The sequence below is a fragment of the Homalodisca vitripennis genome, chromosome 3 (genome assembly GCF_021130785.1).
Source record: "Homalodisca vitripennis isolate AUS2020 chromosome 3, UT_GWSS_2.1, whole genome shotgun sequence".
NCBI lineage: Eukaryota > Metazoa > Arthropoda > Insecta > Hemiptera > Cicadellidae > Homalodisca > Homalodisca vitripennis.
Genome location: NC_060209.1, coordinates 138,755,733 through 138,776,277, shown reverse-complemented (window position 1 = coordinate 138,776,277; position 20,545 = coordinate 138,755,733). Strand labels below are relative to the sequence as shown.

At 32.8% G+C, this 20,545-nt stretch overlaps 1 protein-coding gene across 1 annotated transcript in view; it reads right to left on the bottom strand.

Moving 5' to 3' along the window:
* LOC124358737 (cuticle protein 8-like) overlaps positions 1-20,545 on the bottom strand; it is a 45,441-nt gene that overhangs the window by 4,317 nt on the left and 20,579 nt on the right. The window contains exon 2 of the mRNA XM_046811036.1: positions 745-834. Coding sequence (XP_046666992.1) covers positions 745-834 — 90 coding nt within the window. The remainder of the gene's footprint in view (positions 1-744; positions 835-20,545) is intronic.

Sequence of the window (20,545 nt, the reverse complement as noted above, 5' to 3'; positions counted from 1 at the left end):
TGAAATAAACTAAACATTTTGAAATTTAATAGCATTTCATAATAACTTTAAATGTTTTGCTACTTTACAATTATCACGCATTCGACATTTTATTCCTTTTATAATTATGAAACAGCGTAATTAAACGTGATTTAGAGCAGTTATTAGGTTAGCTTCGGTTTAGTTCCATCGTAAGAATATAATACAAAGGAACATTGGATTGAAAAATGAACCCGAATATAGCATAGATTATTTATGAGCGTAGTGCACTATGAATAATGATATGGATCACAATTGGTTGTGGAACCCATCTATAATCTTACCTACGTGAATATGATTTTCTCCCTCAGATAATATATTCAGTATTTTGACTCATAATTATCCGTCACTTTTTATGATGACATGTGTCAGTATATTATGTGGTGGCCATATATAATCTTACGTGCATAGATATGATAGTCACTCTCCTTATAATTACGTTTGCTGACAGAGAGATAAGTTCTTGACGGTGAAAATAACAAACAATATTTTCCAGAATTTAGTGACTATGTTTAAAAGGAAATACCACACAATTACAAACAAAGAAGGCATTTAATTATATTTTTTGTTTATATCGTATTGTGTATGCAAAGATGAATCACTAAACCAATGGTGTATTCGGTACCAGTTTTACAAAGCATTCATACCGTACTCGTAGTTGTATAGAGATATTCAGCTGTTCAAAGCGATGTACAGTTTCCTTAATGCTAATTAAAATTTCAGTACCTCATTGTTTTCGTTCCTGGTGGGGAAGGTCTGATAATAGGTTAGAATCCCAGGTGTGCCGCTGACTCCAGTCATCGACAGGATTGCCAACTGTAATAAATCACAACACAAATTGTAGTAACAAAAGTTATATAGTATTATATTGCACCAAAGACGACAGGACACGTATACTCAAGGTTATAATAACTTGAAATGCCACGTCATGACCCCTGGTCACTCACTTCCCTGGTGGCAAAATTGAGTAATGATGTTGTGTCAGCGCACATTTCTGCGCCAGCCTCACCACCACATAACGGTTACTGCCACTTACAACAAATTGGGCGAACACAGAAACATTTCACACGGTTGTGAGGTTGTTGCTCAAATTTACTAGAGAAACTTCAGTAATGCCGATCTCCAAATTACTAAATCTTTGTTCCTTATTAACTTCTGTATGAAGCAGCGTAAAGACAAACATGTTTCTTCGTCATACTGGTGTTGACAAGTAGAATTTAAATAATACTTTTTAATTACATAGAATAACAAATGAGCATTACGATTATTTTAACTTGTGATTCAAAACCGAGGAATTACAACAAGAATACTATTTGTTATAAAGTGAGTCCAGATCAAATAATCAGTAGTTAAACTTTACTGTATGAATGTAAAATACCCTGATGAGGTCAAAAATGTCTATTAGGGTCTGGTTCTTAAAATGCTGATATTAATGGTATATTTTGCACTTAATCATTTAAGCCTCTATTGGCATGATGCATTTCGTTCGAGTATGAAATAAAATAATCCTTCCTATCTCGATCGGAATAAGTAGGCAGATTTTGTGATAGCTGAAATATTAATAATTTATTTCTTATGGGGCCTGCAAGTCATCGATATCTCGAAAGCGATTCGTGATATGAAATAGCTGATCATAAAAACAGTTTTTAAATTGTTCTAAACATTCCATAACACTTTTTTATTTTTCCCCAGGTGAATAAATAACGGTTACTACCTATTTTTTTAAGTTTTTAATAGGTACTATATTAAAACGCATTGATTAATCAAGTCGGTCAATAAATTTGGGCAAAATAGTTATAAAATTGATTTTGGTATCACAATTTAATTACCTATAGTATGCGCGATACTATAGTTTTATATATATATAGTATATATATATATATATATATATATATATATATATACATACATGTAACGTTTAGTAATTAGTTTTTTAGATTACAATGCTATATACAAACTTTCAGACTGTTAAAAATGGCATTCCAAATTAAAACTACTTAAGTGAATTAAACAATAAATGATATAGATATTTCCCTTAATTTCCACCATAAGGACAAGTCCAATATAGCGATTAGTATGCAAAACTATTCAAAATAAACGCAGGCCTATAAACGAAAACAATCAAAACTTAATCAATAAATTTAAATTTATCCCAGAACAGTTGTAAAATTATTGTTTGAAAAGTTGTTGTAAAGATAAAAGTGAGGCAGTATTTCACATATTCAGTAAACTAAACATTTTAAAAGTGATGCAAAGACTCATAATTTATACATTCCACTCGGCGTATACACGAAACCCCAAAGTATTTTATATCAGAGGAATGATTTATAGCATCAATTTGAGGTCTTTTATCAGCTAATGTTTCTCGATCCGTAAAAGGATAGCTTATAATAAGTATGTGATCGGAGTAATTTACACTACCTTCTACGATGCTATGTGAATGCCAAACCTTTTAGGAAATGACAATAAGTGCTCAACTCTCCATTTACCAACAAACCTATCAGGTGGTGCACACATTGGCCGAGAATGGAATGAATGAATACCTGTACATCTTGTCACTGCTGGTATACTAAAGAAACTGTTAATCGTTTAAATTATGTCTGACAGCTGATAGTAAACCAAATACGCGCTTCGGAATCAGTTCTCTTGTTAATATATCACCTTCTGTATTAGTTTACTATTGAGTTTATTACAGTTAGAATACTGCAATTAATTCATTTATAGCATACAAAAACATTTTATTTAATACATTCTTAAGGAACACCAGTCGTGCCTACTTCACCAGTGTCAAATTAGAAGGTTTTTTGTATAATTTTCGGGAAAAGTAATTAGAATAATTATATATCTTTATTTTTTTAATTAGAACCTGGTACCCTAGTTAAGATAATAATATTTATCTTTACCGTTTGAAATTATTTTTGATTAAATTAAAAGTAATATTTGGTTATAACTACCCAGTTACTATTTTTCTATTAGGGCTTCTTGAAAAATCTTACTTGAAAAAAATAAGCAGACAATTTATTTTTATTTGGAGTGATATTTTGAGAGGCAACGCTCTTGAAAGAAAAATGAGCATTATTCGTGCTAAATAAGTTCTTTCTTTCGCGACAGTGGCATGTTAAACATGTAAGTATCAAGTTATTCGTATCACATTGTGCATAAATACATAGTATAAAATTACTGAATAAACAATTAAATTGTTTAGATTTTTCATGACTGGGTTGTCATAAATAAATCAACGAATAGATTCCTTGGTTAATGAAATCGGTTAAGATCGACGTTAGTTTTTCTCGTAATTTTGAGCAACAACCTCACATCGTTTCAGAGTCAATTCAATTTGTTGTAGATGACAATCTAGTTTTAATTATATTTTATTTTTTAAGTTTTACAAAATTACCAGTTTCATGTAGCAGTCACTGTTATAAACAAAGTGCACCAAACAGTAGCTTTACAAAATCTGTCACGGCCTTTGGGAGAAAAAGTTATTTAGACTGACTCGAAATCGTACATTGAAATCCGTCGTCTGAATCGTGATCGTGTTTTGGATTTCAAAACAATATCAGGTCGTCACATATCCGACTGTGCTAGTACGACAAATTTCTTCAGCCAAATTACCTCACTCTAATTATCCGCAGCTATAGCTGCAACAGAATCTCATCACAAGCTGAAAGCCTTTTTGCGGGTATTTATTTGTGAGAACTCTATGTCATAACTAGTTAAATAAGCTTTTGTATTCTGTACTGCACAAGAGGAGTGAATGGTCGTCGTCAGAATCTTAAAATAATGGTGTTAGTGAATTGACATGACCCAAACTTACGCGTGGCTCTTTTGGTTTCAATTAATACAAAACTCAAACATAGTTGTTTATACTTCCAAATATTATGAAATAAATTAATACGTGGTAATACTTTTCAAACTCTGCGTTACATTCATAAAAGAATCAAATCAAGTTGCTAAATAGTAAAACAGAAGTAGTAAGGAATAATGATGATTAGATCATTCAATTATAAATTTGTGAACATAATATCCAGTGCGCTCTATTCAAGTATTGATAAATACAATTAAAACAGATAAAAAATAACAAATGTAGAATTTAAGGAACTAGAATTTTCTGTAATTAGTTTTGAAACTGTGAAAAAAGAGATTTTAATGATAATAACCAATGAGAGTGATAAAATAAATGTGTTGCGTAAACTGTGGTAGGAGAGTTTAAATCATAATCTAAACATTTTAATATAGGAGAAGTAAGCCAATTTGCATTGTATAAGCACACAACAAAGTTTTTTGTGATATTGATATTTTTGTGACATTTCCCCTACAAAAAAAAAAAAAAAACTATCTTTAGCCTCGTTACTTGATGAGCGTCGAAATGGTAATGTATCAAATATCACACTGCAATGACCTTTTGGATGATTATTTAACTAGGTTTAAACACATAAAACCAACTCTCAGATAGATGAATAAAAGTGTATTTTGTCGCAAATAATGAACAGTTTAAGTTTGTTTGTTATCTCAATATATGTTTGTTGCGTTTTCCTGAGTCACACAGTGATTAACAATACAATTAAAACAACCCCGGAAGTGAGTTAACGAAATCAGAGTAAACATACGGTAGTGAGTTAACAGAATCAGAGAAACATACGATAGTGAGTTAACGGAAAATGTATAATATTTATAACCCATTCGACACTCTCCCATTTCGACCCCTAGCAAAACTAAAGTTGTGGCGACCAATGTTTTTCTTAAGAAAACATCCCCTGTCGACCCTACGAAAAATTAGGGTGTGTTCTTGCTTCTACAATGTAAATTTACTCCCGGATCCTGGACTATTAGGTTACGTCAAGTTTTATTAATAGTCTACATTATTGAGGGTTCCATGATTTTTGGCTTTGTCTAAGGATTCTATAATCATTGAATGTAAATATTTATTAGCTTCTATCTCTCAAAATGGTAATTTTCATCAATTACAATAATGTTTCCCAGATTGTAGTTTTAACTATATTTTAGTAAGGTGGAGCTTCAAATTGATTATATTGTAACGCTGATTTATGTCAAATATATGTAGTTAACCCATCAAATGGATTCGAGAGTGTTTTATGATAACGCAACTATCTAGTAAAAAAACTAAGTGTAACACAAAAGATTTAGCTTTGGTACGTCAGAGCAGTAATATTTATTATTATGGTTTTTAGATTAATATAATTTCTTGTAGATTTATAACCGGCAGCTGTAAGTAGGGGCAGTTGGCGGAATTTGTGTTGGCTCGAGCTTGCGAGCCTTTCTTCCCAAACATTCTCCATTAACATTGTGCTCTACATTAGATGCTATCTCGTGTCATTGTGTAGGCTGCATTGTTCTGCAGATGCAAAGGACCCCCGTTATTTACATTGTATTAGCCCACTTCAGTCCTCTTTATCTCTGTCCCCACGCGCCATCCGTGTTGGATTAATATAACGGGATCTATTTTATTTGGAGGCTTTCGCTGGTATACGTACGTAGCTCTTTTTCGATTAAAGAGTAACCAAAATATTATTGTCAAGGTCATTATTTTAATTTTTTACATGAATGAAAGATCATATTAATTTTTTATATTCATTTATCGAACATGAATTAAAACATTCGTTATAGTATCCTGCGTTAATCCATGTCAAATTAACATGCTAAAATTAGGAATATTTAAAATGTGTACTAAGATTTAAAAAAGTATCAAATTTTAAATGTTTATCTCAAGGCGTTTTCTAAATCCGGCTATGTCATTTGTTTTCACTCACAAAAATCACTAAAGGAATGGATGAATGAATTAGTTTAATCCCAACAAGAATTTACAACATATAAAGAAACAGAAAAGCATATCAATTATTACAATACAACAGGAGCAAATAAAAGTAACTAAACACTTTTCTTAAGATGCATTATCTGTCTGAGTGAAAGGCTGCTCTAAGGAAATGGGCCTACATAGGCAATATTAGCCTGTACACTCAAGTTACTCAAGATAAAAACAATAATTGCAACAATTATTTCACAAAGGATTATATTTAACTATTATTGTCTGTAATTATTATATTATTATTTTATCTATACGATCAAAGCCACAAACGCTGAACTATACGCAGCCAACATTGAAGGAGTGTGTCTTGCCTTTGTGGTTGGAGGGGAGGGAGGCAGTGGTCAAATCCGTTATTATTTTGTTAATAAAAATTGAAGGGTGCATAAAAATATTTGAAGAAATATTTCGATACAAAATTTGCGAGATGTAGCAACAATTAGTAGTTGAGATCGATTTATTCACTCTGAGACATCGAATTCCAGTACTATTGGAAAAGCAGGTATTACTTGAATGTGAAAGTTGAGAAAAGAGGTTATTGGAATTTTTGTTAGTAAAAAGTTGGAGAATCATGATGTAAAGTTGTCTTGTGATAAATATTTGAGTTTCTCTCTATGGAGTGTCAGTTGGGAATCGCCGGGGCTTTTTAAATCCGATTTTTAATATAGCTTATTGAACAAATGTTTTTCAATTTTCCTTAGGAGCCCTTCTAAGCGACGTAAACAGCTGAGCTGGGTGTCATTTCGGAGCAGTTTTTATGCTCTCTTCAGTTATATAAATTGTAAGTCACAGAGCAAAATATAAAAATGGGATGAGGATGGGTTCGGTAAAAACATAATTTATTATAATTATTTTTTACAAGTGGTCTGTTATGGTTAAATAATAATACTTCTCTTAAAAAAATTGGTATTTTTGATATGAGGATTTTCTAAAAAGTATATAATTTAAAGTAAGTTATTAAAATTATTTTAATAAATATTATTACTGATATAAGTTGATTAGATGAATATAGAGTCCATTATTTAAAAAATAAATAAGCTTATATACGAGCTGTACAAGCTGTATTTCAGCTACGGTTGGAGATACAAATTTTATATTTGATAAATATCAATATATAGACATTAAAACAATTAAAATCTATATAGTCGTAAATTTGAAGGAGAATAAATATCATTTGGAAATGATCGCATTGAGCCGTAGATTTATTCAGTATTATCAGTTACCGGAGCAGTTTAAACTATTTTTGGTAATTTTAGGCTAGTTTGAAGAAATTCTAAATCCAAGGGGAAACTAAAATCGAAGTCCTTAGTTTTTCAATCAACGCACTTATGATGAAATAATTTATAAAATTTTACTGTAGTTGATTAAAATCACAATAAAAAAATACCCGAACAGAAAAACCGTTTTGCACATAACAAACACTTGTAAAATGAAACTGGCTTTATCAGATGAATAACATTAAACATTTACCATTATATTTATAAACGTGTACACATTTTTATACTTATTACATTTGACTTTAACAGGTGATTAAAAAGATATTTACCATCTGCTGACTAAGCCAAGTCTATAAATACAGTCGTTAATGGTGTGTTCAAAGACCAAGTAGGGCGTAGCCCAGAGGGATTTTAGAAATAGAACCAGGAACCCTAAGAATGTCCATATAAAATTTTAGTACAATCGTTCCAGTAGTTATTACGTCGTAGAGTAACACACACATTAACATTAAGACTGACAACATTAGATTTTTTTATTAATGTTTAGATCGATATCTCAGTATTTTATGTTTAGTTCTTACGCTCCGTATTGACACTGTTTTATCCAATATAAGTTAAGTTTCTTTTGCAATATCCGTAGTACAGTTACATTCTATTGTATATTATCAGGTAATTTTCTTAATAATTATTAAGCGTAAGTATACACTGAAATGTATATAAAATATTTTATCATATAATAAATAAAGTTGTTCGAAAAGCAGTATACAAGAAATTATCTTCCAATACGAATGTTACATGTCTAAGTATTTGCTAAGAATTTGAACTAATTTCTCGTATTCCAAGTATTACAAATTATAGTTTAAATAATTCAGAAACAAGGATTTACGAGCCAATTACTGTCGAGGAGTTTGTAAACAAATGAAGCGTGGTTATAGCCAGCCTGTAATAGTAGGGCGGTTATTAAAGTGCAACCCAATAATTATCAGCACAGCTGGTGCCAATCTTGGGCCAGTGAAAATTGCTATTTTGCATTGTAAATGGCAGCAATGCAATATAGGGTATAAACAATGTTTAGGTCTGCTCTCCTGAAATCTTTCAAATAAAATATGGACACAAAAACCCTGGATCTAACCCTGATATTTTTATAAAAAGATTACCTAATATTTTCAATAATTATAACTTTATACCTGAAAATTATTTAATTACACTTAATTAGTTGATATTTGAAATAAAACGCTGTAGATATTTAATTTTCAGATGTTCCGTATACAAGAGTCTACACAAAAGGACCCGATAGAACGAAGTCCTACCGACCAAGGTTTTTGAAGGCAGTGGAACGTTCGCAGCTTAGTTAAACTACAGTGGAAAGTCAATGGAAGAATACAAATTGTCAATAAAACGTAATTTATAATTAACTTAAAGCCCGTGGAAGGAGGGAAGTTGTTTGTAAGAATATAAAATAAACCAGAAGGATCATTTATAGAGACGAAGAGGCAGCTGAGTGTAGGCATTGCAGTCCAACATGACTTGATATTTAATTATCATGGAGCGAATGACAGGAGGGGAATAGTTTTTAAGAATATAAAATAAACGAGAAGGATCATTTACAGAGACAAAGAGGCAGCTGAGTGTAGGCATTGCAGTCCAACATGACTTTACACTTAGTTATCAGGGGGCCAATGACAGGAGGGGAGCTATTTGTAAGAATATAAAATAAACCAGAAGAATCATTCACAGAGACAAAGAAGCAGCTGAGTGTAGACATTGCAGTCCAACATGAATTTACATTTAGTTATCAGGGAGCCAATGACAGGAGGGGAACTATTTGTAAGAATATAAAATAAACCAGAAGGATCATTCACAGAGACAAAGAGGCAGCTGAGTGTAGGCATTGCAGTCCACATGAACTTGATATTTAATTATCATGGAGCCAATGACAGGAGAATAGTTTGAAGAATATAAAATAAACGAGAAGGATGATTAACAGAGACAAAAAGGCAGCTGAGTGTAGGCATTGCAGTCCAACATGACTTTAAACTTTGTTATCATGAAGCTATTTGAAAGAATATAAAATAAACCAGAAGGATCATTCACAGAGACAAAGAGGTAGCTGAGTGTAGGCATTGCAGTCCAACATGACTTTACACTTAGTCATCAGGGAGCCAATGACAGTAGGGGACCTATTTGAAAGAATATAAAATAAACCAGAAGGATCATTTATGGAGACAAAGAGGCAGCTGAGTGTTCGCATTGCAGTCCAACTTGACTTGATATTTAGTTATCATGGAGCCAGTGGAAGGAGGGGAGCTGTTTGTAAGAATATATAATTTAAAGCCGAAGGATAATTCACAGAAAGAAAGAGGCAGCTGAGTGTTCGCATTGCAGTCCAACTTGACTTGATATTTAGTTATCATGAAGCCAATGGAAGGAGGGGAGCTGTTTGTAAGAATATAATTTAAAGCCGAAGGATAATTCACAGAAAGAAAGAGGCAGCTGAGTGTACGCATTGATGTCAAAGTTGACTTGATATCCATTTTTCAGAGAGTCAATTGAGGAAGGGGTGTTGTTTGTAAGAATATAAAATAAACCAGAAGGATCATTTACTAAGGAAAGAAGTAGCTGAGTGTATGCATTGCAGTCAAACATGACTATATATTTCGCTAGAGAGGCAATGGGAGGAGGGGAGTAGTTTGGAAGAATAAAATATAAATCAGAAGGATCATTTACAAACAAAGAGACAGCTGAGTGTACGCATTGCAGTCCAACTTGACTTGATATTTAGTTATCATGGAGCCAATGGAAGGAGAAGAATAGTTTTAAGAATATAAAATAAACCAGAAGGATCATTTACAGAGACAAAGAGGCAGCTAAGTGTATGTACTGCAGTCAGAAATAACTTGATGCTTAGTTTCCAGGGAGCCAATGACAGAAGGATATTTGCTTGTAAGAATATCATATTAACCATAGGGACCATTTAAACAGATAAAGAGATAGTTGTGTGTATGCATTGCAGTCTATCGTGACGGGATTTTTAGGTTTTGTAGAGCTAATTCTAGGAGAATGACGTAAACAATGCACAATTTTACAAAAACAACCATGGCCTTATTATATACTGTTGACCTATACTTTTCTCTAGATTAAGCGCTGGAATTGCAATACTAATCTTATTGTTTAAATCCAACATCTCGTAAAACGAGTTACATCTGTTGGCTTTTCGTATATTTAATCGATATGCAACAATTTCTTTGGTTGAGACTTAGTGGGCTTAAGAAAATTATGGTAGTTATCACTCAGTGGGCTAATGCAATGTAAATAACACAGGGCCAACATTCAAAACAATGCTGCAGTCTGCATAATGACAGGTATATCATCAACCTGCCCCTCCAAAGAGGTGATGATATGTACCGTCCACAACCTTCACGCTATTCGTCAAAACATATTACATCGGTATTTTTTTATGATTCACGATATTAATATGATATTTTTAACATAACTAGGAGTAAAAATGATGATAACTTTCACGAACGTTCACGTAACATGATGAGCTCTATGCTTGATTCTTTGTTGTACGGTCGGGATCCTATAGTAAACATGATACAATCATCAAATGTGATCAAGTCAACAAATCAACAAATTTGTGTTGTTTCGATACATTTAAACTTACTGCGGTGCAGTGGAAATCTTGGTACATATACAATGTACATAGGACCATAGGAGAAAGGAAGGAACATTGAAATTTCTTTTGGTACAGTTACAACTATAGAGTTTTTTGTGCGTAACTCATTACATTACAATTAAATATACAATACAAAGCAGGGGTATAAGATAAATAACATAATATTTTAAAATTATATAATATAAGGGTTTCATAAAATGATATTAGCTTGGCAGGTAATGTGCACGAAATCGCAGTCACAGTCAAACAAACAATTACAACAAAATTCACAAGATACCGAGCAAAGTGATCTGCTGACTCCTAGTTGTTTGTTTCTGAAGGATATGAAAAAGCTTAGTTTGAAAATGTGTTTTAAATGTTTTTAAAGTTATTCTTATTTGTTAATAGCTTGTTAATCATTTTGCTTTTTTTGTTGGAACATGTCAGCTAGTATTCTTACCAGAAAGTAAATGTACTCAAAATAAATATTAGAGGACAGACTCGATTACAGAAAAATCAACTGTTCTGAAATATTCATTAACAAAATATTTAAGAGATAAATGTTTTATTTTAAGACTGGATTAATTTGGCAGCCAAGTTCACATTTTCTTATATTTTTCCCTTAAGAAAATTTAAATTAATGCATATAACTTAATCTTAGTCTCTATTCACATTTCTTCCACAAGCTTCTCTTGGATCTTAAACCTAAGAACTTATGTCTGAGACATCCATTTAGAATAAATGTAAATATTTTAGGTTAAATGTTTCTCGAGAAGATGTATGAAAGGACACATGAGTAGAGCTAGTAGCTTTACTTTAACTCAACAAGTGATATTAAGTACATAATATTGTTGGTACTAACGTGTTATTACAAGATAAACCTCAATCAGACCTCAGTAATAGACTCCAAGAGATCGTTTCATAAGATTTGAAATTGACAACTTAAATAAAACTGCCATACAAGATATTAGAATACCAGACCGAATGTCGTGTAACACGACTGGTTAAGCCTAGTATTAGAGATACCACATTATCATCGAATTCGATATTACCTAAGTAGAAATGAGGTATCATGCAAAATTTAAACTCTATAGCACAATTGTTCGTTGTCGAGACCCTGCTGTGGACAAACAGAGAAACAAAAAACAAGGGGATACATTTTGCCGAGTGACTTCGTTAACGATTAACTAAATTCCATGGAACAATATACTCCATTATTGAAATTGATCTTTCCAATAATATTAGTATTAAAATAGTATTCAACATACCAGCAAAAATATTAAAAAAAAACTGTAATTTATAGGTTTAACGTTATAAACGGAAGAATTGTGTGGAAAAAACATGTTTCCTTCAAAACATTAAAATGTTATGGTTTGCCTAGTGCAGTTTTAGAAAATATTTCTGATATTTGAAAAGATTAGCCTATATTACATTTTGAATACCATTATCATTATAAGCATTCAAGATTACTAAACTTTTCATATAATTACATTTTTAACTTGTGTGACCGTTTAAAATACAAATTAAAAAAATACCTTTCTATAATGGCAAATTCCTGACTAGTGGATTTAATTCTATGGCTAGGCGAAAAGCCACTGGTCTCATATATCTCAAGCAATTTGTCTATGCGTGAGTGGACAATGTGTTGGAGTAATTTCACTTTATCAGGTTGGCAGTCTGTCAGAACTCGTAAAATATGAAGATGTGGTTTGCCAACTTTTATCCGGAATTGTTGTTAGACTAAACTTGTCACATTAACAAATGAATCATCAACAATACTTGCCTTTGTTTCTTGTACCCCGTCATGGCTTTCCACAACTTTTTATACAACGCAGGTTTTATAAAAACTCTTTTACAGTTTTAACTTCTAAAGCACAAGCATCACAAAATGAACGACTAGAGTTTCATTCTCTGTTAAAAGTTTGTTTTTGTCTATGGAGGGTTTGAAAGGATAATGGGATATCGGATATTTTCGATCGTTATATGTTACAGAATTTATAACACTACGTTTCGAGGATTGGATTCTTCCATCTTCCTCTGGTGTAATAACATATGAATTTTATTTAGCAGCAATACATTATTATCATAGTCATTTGATACTTTGTACGCCCTTGCCCTTTGCATAGTACTAAAGAGAAGTACTAGTTAAACACTTTCCAACACGATTTTGAACAGGAGTCAAGAAACTTCACGTTACGTACTACAGCTCATATACCTTACCGTACATATATGTATTTTTCGCAAGAAAGAATTATTAACTTACCTTAATTGTTTAGGCCAACTGACCTAAAAAACGATATACTGAGAATTGTTGATCTGTTTCTTTAAACTGGAAGTAATTCAATACTAACAGTATTTCGACTTCAGCGAAGTGATTTAAGGTAGAATAACGCTCTTCAGGATTTAAAAATTACATCATTGTGTAGGAGATGAAAGCAAAAATTGAATAAAATGGAAACATACACCTTCATTTATATTACAAGTCAGTTAAAAGCGTCTTTAGTTGACAAAATAGGTAATTTTACAAAATGAAGTTATTTATATAACATCCCGATTGATTTAAACCATATTGTGTTTCTTTTTTAAACTGTCTATCAATTCACTTGACATGCTTTAAACAATGAAAAGTTTGTCGCCATTGCACCGTACGAAAACTAATCTTCGATTTTTCAATACAGTACTATTTTGTATAGTTTATTAATTTATATAGGCTTCAATTGATTTGCTGGAAATTTTAAAATTGAGTACGGCAACCCAAGTTGATGTCTTCACCACATCTAGAGCAGTGTATTGCTGTTTTAAATCAGTGAGCCAAACGTGTAGAAATCTCATATCAAGTTTTAATAAATAACAACCCAGAGAATTAGCCTATGTATATTTTAATGAACAAATCCCCAGCATATCTTTCAAGGATGTAAATATCCTATTATTGCTTACTAAAACATTTAGCTCCGTAATCAAAATTCTGCATTTGTAAAGAAACTTACAACAGTAGGATTATAATTACGTTTAATGGCACTACATTAAAAAGCATTCATGGAAGAAAATGTACAGCTAGCAATAGATGTTTCTATCTCTTCCAGTATAAAATGTAGGTAGATTTAAATTTAAATTTTCTGAAGGCATTAAATGAATAAATTAGTAAAATAAGAATAATTCGAAAACATTATTGTTTTTATTTTGGTTTAGTAAAAAGCATACATATTATTAATGATTACTAAAATTTACTAATTAATTACTAAGAATGCATGAGGCACCAAATCTATCAATTGCTGGAAAACATCTCTATAGTAATAAACCTTTTACCTGTCTCAGAAATGGGATTTCCAATCTTACCAGCTATTTTAAGTTAACACTTTTATTTACACTATTCGCGATAAACTGGTTACTCAAGAATAACAGTTACAATAGTAACAAATGCATTGACAGCCCCTTTAGGCGAAATGAACTTATTAACTGTCTAATGATAAAAATCTGCACATCCAGATTAAAAGAGCGGGTTTGTGGGTCGGCAGCATTGTAGGCCGCTGACGTGGTGCCAGGCTGCAGAATGGATCTCTCTGTCCCCGGCTGTCCACACACACGCATTGTCCTTGGGATTTACAACGCAAGCAATCCGCCACATCAGATTTGTGATTGCTGAAAGTGAAATATGATTTGCTGGCAGCGCCACCAGCATTGTCCGAGGATGACAGCAGAGATACCTGTTCACATAATAGGCGTGGGCGTCTTTATCAGCATTTTATGACTTCATCCAAAATAATGGTCTCTATTGAAAGGGAAAACGGATTACACGTACGTATTACGTCCCAACAAAGCGTTACTCTGAAAATTAAGACAAACAAACAAAAACGTTTAAGGTCGTGAATTCTCTTGACCTATAAAATTTGCAGTTCCCTATTATGCATGTTCAAGTCATTATGACAATGCATATTGCATCGCGTTTATAAAACACATAAACTAGCATCGTAAAAGCGTTATACAATAGCCCTCCCTGTTGAGCCAATCCCATAACAGGAGGTGTGCGTAATGTGGCCGGGTAATTATGATGGTTGAGGTGTTGGCATCATAGTCGATTGGAAATTGGGTCATAACCTGTTCACCATGACGAAGGATTGCTGCTAGGAGCACACCTGTCTGAACTGGGGAAGCTAGAATGTATTTATATTTTGAATATCCAAAATATCTTTGGCATTGATGAAGTGTTTCACTGACATAGCAGCATGCTTAGATCTTGTATTGTTTTAAATATTCGCTATAAAACTTACAATTGCAGCACATAATATGAACGAAACATAAATAAAGTGACAAAAACATCTTTAGGCAGCAGTTTAAAATGTTTTATGACAAATAAAAGATGATCGAAGACCTCTGAACGCATTTATACCAGTAAAACATTACTTCAATGTCAAAAAGTGTTTGGATGGTTAGTAGGTAAAAAAACTTGTAGCGAAATATCATGTTTAGGCAAAATGAATCTGGCTTGGAACATACGTTCTCAGAGAAATAAGAGACATTTTCTTTTTTCTTTTTTAATAAAGGGAAAGGCCGATCTCATTTAAAAACTTATTTTGGTCGCCTCTGGGCTACAGGTCTGCGCGAGATCTTATGAAACAGAATAAGTGGAAGAGCCGATACAGTACAAGGTCGATCGTAATAATAAACAGTGCTACGGTTATAAACAGGAATTGAACCTGCGCTATCTTTACCTCGGATCTACAGTCCGGCTCCTTAAGACATCTCGGTTATCGGCACACAACAAAAACAAGTGCAGTATAAGAACGACTAAACTTGTATATATTGTGGATACGATTGTTACGAGAATCGTAACAAACTCCCAACTAATCTCAACTCTATAAGTGATCGAATATGGTTTTTATCAAATGTTTTTATATTTTGTAACAGAAAAACAGTTCTTCCGGTTCAGTAGGTAGATTTTGTGACAACTGCAACGTTATTAATTTATTCTCTTGTGATTTTCGTATTCAATGTTTCAAAATCCGTACAAGATACAACTAAATTGTATATGATAAAGTGTTTAGGAAATGTTATAAGCATTCTAGAAAACTTCTTTTTTCTCTACATTCATAAAAAATGGACTTGTGGATTCATTTAAAGTTTATATATCCGCCATAATGGAACGATATTACGTACCTTGTAGGCCAACGAACTTAGTCGAGATATTTACAAAATTTGTGTTCCAAGTATTTTGTTTGGGACTTTTATGAGACAGTTATCGTTTCCAAAAGCCTTGATATATACCTTATATATCATTTTCTATACCATTAACTTTGCCCAGCCATGCGATAATAAAGATGGGAGAAACGGCTGAAAACGATTTTGATAGCCTGTTATAATTTGTTTGACCATTTAGTAGCATATGGACATGCTAATTTCTTGATAGTTTGTATCTAAATAATTAATGGTAAAAACTATAAATTTAGAGTAACATTTTACGAGCTTAGTTAAATTACACGAAAGACTAAATACTGCACATCAAATTTAAGTATAGAGAAAAGAATAAAAACTGAGTGGAAATTCAATATGAAGTTAATATTAAAACTTTAAACTTTATCATCACTCACTTTCACGTGGTACTCTCCCTAGGTCACCGGAAAGGGTGGTTCTAAGTTTTCAGCAGCTGGCAACTAGCGCTAATTTGAAATTTGTTAACACTATTTTTATATTCATATATTATCTGAAACTCTAACCTAGAATCGTTAATCCCATTACTTCAGTCGAAATTTAGCTTATTAGTTGCTGGCGTACGAAAGAACTTGCCTTGAGGGGGATTCGAACCCGGATTTCTAGGGTTGCAATTTGAGACGATGACAGTCACCTACAAGGTAAGACTTTATCAATTCTAATAGCTTAGATAGTATAAGTTTAGCTCCAAATAGTAGTAAATATATTTGAATTTAATGTTTTCCACCATTATACAATGTAAATGGGATAGTAGGCTGTTAGTAAGATTGCAGCAAACAATATGTATAACATAAAAAATTGGTTTTTAACACATTCTCTGTAGCACACAAAATCTATTGATCTGAGGCTAGCTAGTTGGGTCCGTATCAGTCCATGTGTTGATAGTTTAAATAAAAATATGAATACAGATAAAAGGAACAGTAGAAAATCAAGTCTACAAAAGAAAAAGAAAAACATTGTTTCTAAACTGATTTTTAAAATTTCACAAATTCTAGGAGAAAACAAAATATTTATTCAAAATAATAAAATAAATCTTTTACTTCTATATAAAATAAGAATACCATTACAATATATGACCCTTTATTTTGTTCATTTAATAATTAGTTTGTAATGTTGCATCATTTACGTAGTCACTTTTCGTACGCCTATAATGTAGCATTACCTGAAGTCACAAGGTGCCTAGGAAGATGACTTGAATGATATTTTTTTTAACACGTTTATGTCAGTGAAACCAATAAAACCCTACTCTAGTAGTTATCAAAGCACGAGTATAACAATAATTTTAATTACTGAATTCTGAAGGAATAAATTCTAGTCTAAACATAAAACGAGGTTGTAAACTTCAAAACCTTTTTCAGGCCAATAAGTGTTAAAAGGTGTGACTGTTGCAGAGATTGTAGATAGAGATTAACATGCACGATGTGTCCCTGGTCCTGGTGCCAAATCGTGTTCCCGAGCACACCGCGCGACGGTGCGGCGCCGCACTGGGCGAAGGTCTCACGCCGAAACGTTGCCGCAACTTCAACGCGTAACGCAATTCAGGTGACACAAGGACTGTGTTTGGTAATATCAATCAGCTGTAAGTAATCGAGGCTGTCCCTGTCGAGACAACTGTTAAAGTTAGTCTCAAAGTGAATGACCGTTTGTAGTGGTGTTCTTTGTAATATTGCGCCACATTCCTTGGCTAGTTTAACGAATGACGACTTTGGAATTCTGCGATCCAATCTATATGTGCTGGATCCAAGTATACTAGACAATGGTAGGTGTGCGAGATAAGTGTTACGTGAGTTGCAGTGGCATGCTCATTTATTCCATTATAGGAATCAAGTCGAGTGAAAGAGGTCACTGTTGTCTGTGAACGCTGTCGATGAATTTCCCTTACCGATATCATACCACGAACCATTATTACTTTATGGTTTTAATGATGTAAAAGAGGTGGATCCAATTTTTAAATTTAAAATTTCTCTGGAAACATTGTTCCTCATAATTGATGTTTTATCTCAAACTAAATTACGTTGAATTTAAATTCGTACGTAAAGGGAGATTTTTATATGTAGCTTTGTATTGCTACATATTTGTACTTCTGTCTACGCCTATGATATTTCAATTCAGTAAACTAAACAATTTTACGGTTAAAAAGTCCAAACATACTTACAAATATTAATTGACTTCCCCGAACTGAATCTGTAACTTATTAAGTTAGATAGCTGAAGCCTTATCCCTAAGCTAGAGGTCGCAATGTATAATTAATGTAAAAACCGTTTAAGAATCCGATTTGTTTATGATACTCTCACAAAGGTTTAAAGCGGACACACGTTCGGCTAGCTAAGTGATACGCCCATTCACTTAGATATGATGTTGACCAATTCGAGGATAAGAATGATTGGATGATTATTTGATTCGGAGATGAGGTTTCGCAGGGAGTTAAAAGTAGACCGTAGTTTGTTTAATTATTTGTATTTAACCAAAATTTAGACTTGATAGCGTTTTGTCGCGTAACCAATGGAAATATGACAGAAAGTGACCTGACCTCATTTGTAGTAAATTTAATTATCTAGATATATCTGCTAAGTTCTCTAGTTTGCTTAGTAGTGAGCCTGGGAGAAAAGATTGTATCGGTCAGCCATTCTGGATAGTAAAAGATGATCTGAATAGTATCATTGAAAAAATACCAGCTCTTATATTGTTTCTAGCAATTAAATGATCCAAACTACAATTGCACAACATTACATTTTCTATACAAGGTTAAACTCTGTATACAGAGTGTGATATACCACAGTGGGTACCACGGAGGGTTAGAACAAGCTGTTTTATTAAAGAGTACTTAATCTCAGACAGTAATCTGAATCAGCAGAATAAGTTTTCAGTTTTTTTTAATTTACGCAGGAGATTATCTGGCCACACCAGAAAGTTCTGTGATATAAAGAAGTGAATGAAGGAAGTGTAATTAATAAGAGCCCCAACAATTAATCGAATCAAAGCTTTCAGTATGTTTCGTATTCTATAATCTCTCTCTATCCCTATATCTCTATCTACTGATTTAATTAAGTTCAAGATTTTTAGAGCGTTTTATGAGTTAACAGTTAAGGATAGTAGAAAATTGAACAGTTATATCAGTTTAGATCACTTTATTTCCGAAGACGCGATGAGAATATACTTAGGCTATAATCAGTTGTTTAGCCGCTGTCGTGCTGAAAATCAAGAAAAGAAAAAGCAAATAAACAGACACAACACAATGTTTAATACAATTTTTTTACACGGCCTAAGATACTTTGTTACGTACCGTACAGAACGCGCCAGACTCTGGATTAAACCAAAGTTTTGACTTTGAAGGCGTTTTGTCGCTTAAACGTTGGAGATATTATAAAAAGTGACTGAGTATTTTTGTAATAAATAGAACTTCCTTTGGACGTTTTGCCTTCAGATTTGAGTTAAAACTCTTGGTTCAGCTATTAGTTGTTATTTACAAATGTCTGCCCGGTATAACAATTCTAATGTCAATGTCGGATTTAAGCTGGAGTGACATGGACTGCCGTCGAACTCTCTCTTATTGGTACTTAGTTGAATTTGGAGATGAGGCTCACAAGGCAGTTAAAAGTAGGCCGTGGTTATTCTTATGTTTCTTGACTTAACAAGTCGTATGTTTCTGGACTTTTAGTAAGAAACATAATTTTATACGGTCATAATTTAAGTATAACCTCTAGATAGGCCGATATTGTTCATTTACGGTCTGCACGGTACGTTTTGTAACAGACACTGAAATTAAATTTGAGCTTCAGTCAATCATTAGCCACTGATGGGATCAAACCATTATTTCCAACACAAACATCACTGGAATTTCAACTATGCGAGCATTTTCTCGCCTAAAAATAAGAGATAGGACAAAATTTCACAGGATATTTATTTTATTTCATTTCATTTTATAATTCCTACAACGGTGTAGATTTGAACTACGGCCAACGGTTCGGCCACTATCGGGTCTGGAAACATTCTCACATAAAATTTGCAACATTTTTGCATTTAAACCTGTTTTGCGGCCAAGCCAGTCAAGATAAGGCCAAAGGTTACTGACCTTTTTTATAGATCACGTAATTTCTTAATTTCCATAGAAAATTATATTTGAGCCGCTTTCGGGGAGAAATTATTATTATAAACAAGAAAAATACTGGACTTTATAACATATTATAAGCGTTGTCACATAACTAACTTGTGTGAGATGGGACAAAAAGTCACCTTATTTGCAGTCCACTTTATATTTCCCACTAATATTTTTCTGTCAGATTCGAGCTAATAATTTCGATTTGAATACTTTTGGACTCTAAACAAACTTTGCAGGGGTGACAAAGTGCGAAATTTGGGAATTCGTTTGAGGAGTTTAAAAGGAAAAATTAACTTTTTTCAGACTTTTCCTGTTTCTATACGGCAAAAGGCACCTGCGTGCTAAATTTATAATTTCTAGGACTTCTACAAGTATGTTAGAATTTGTATCAATATATCAGTAAGTGAGATAGAGAGAACGAGTAACTTTCACATGCGGCTGTTTAAATATTAAGATTTTAAGTTCATTCAACATCAGACTTATAGCTTTATTGTGTTCTTTGACCAGAACACTAAAAAGAATTAAAA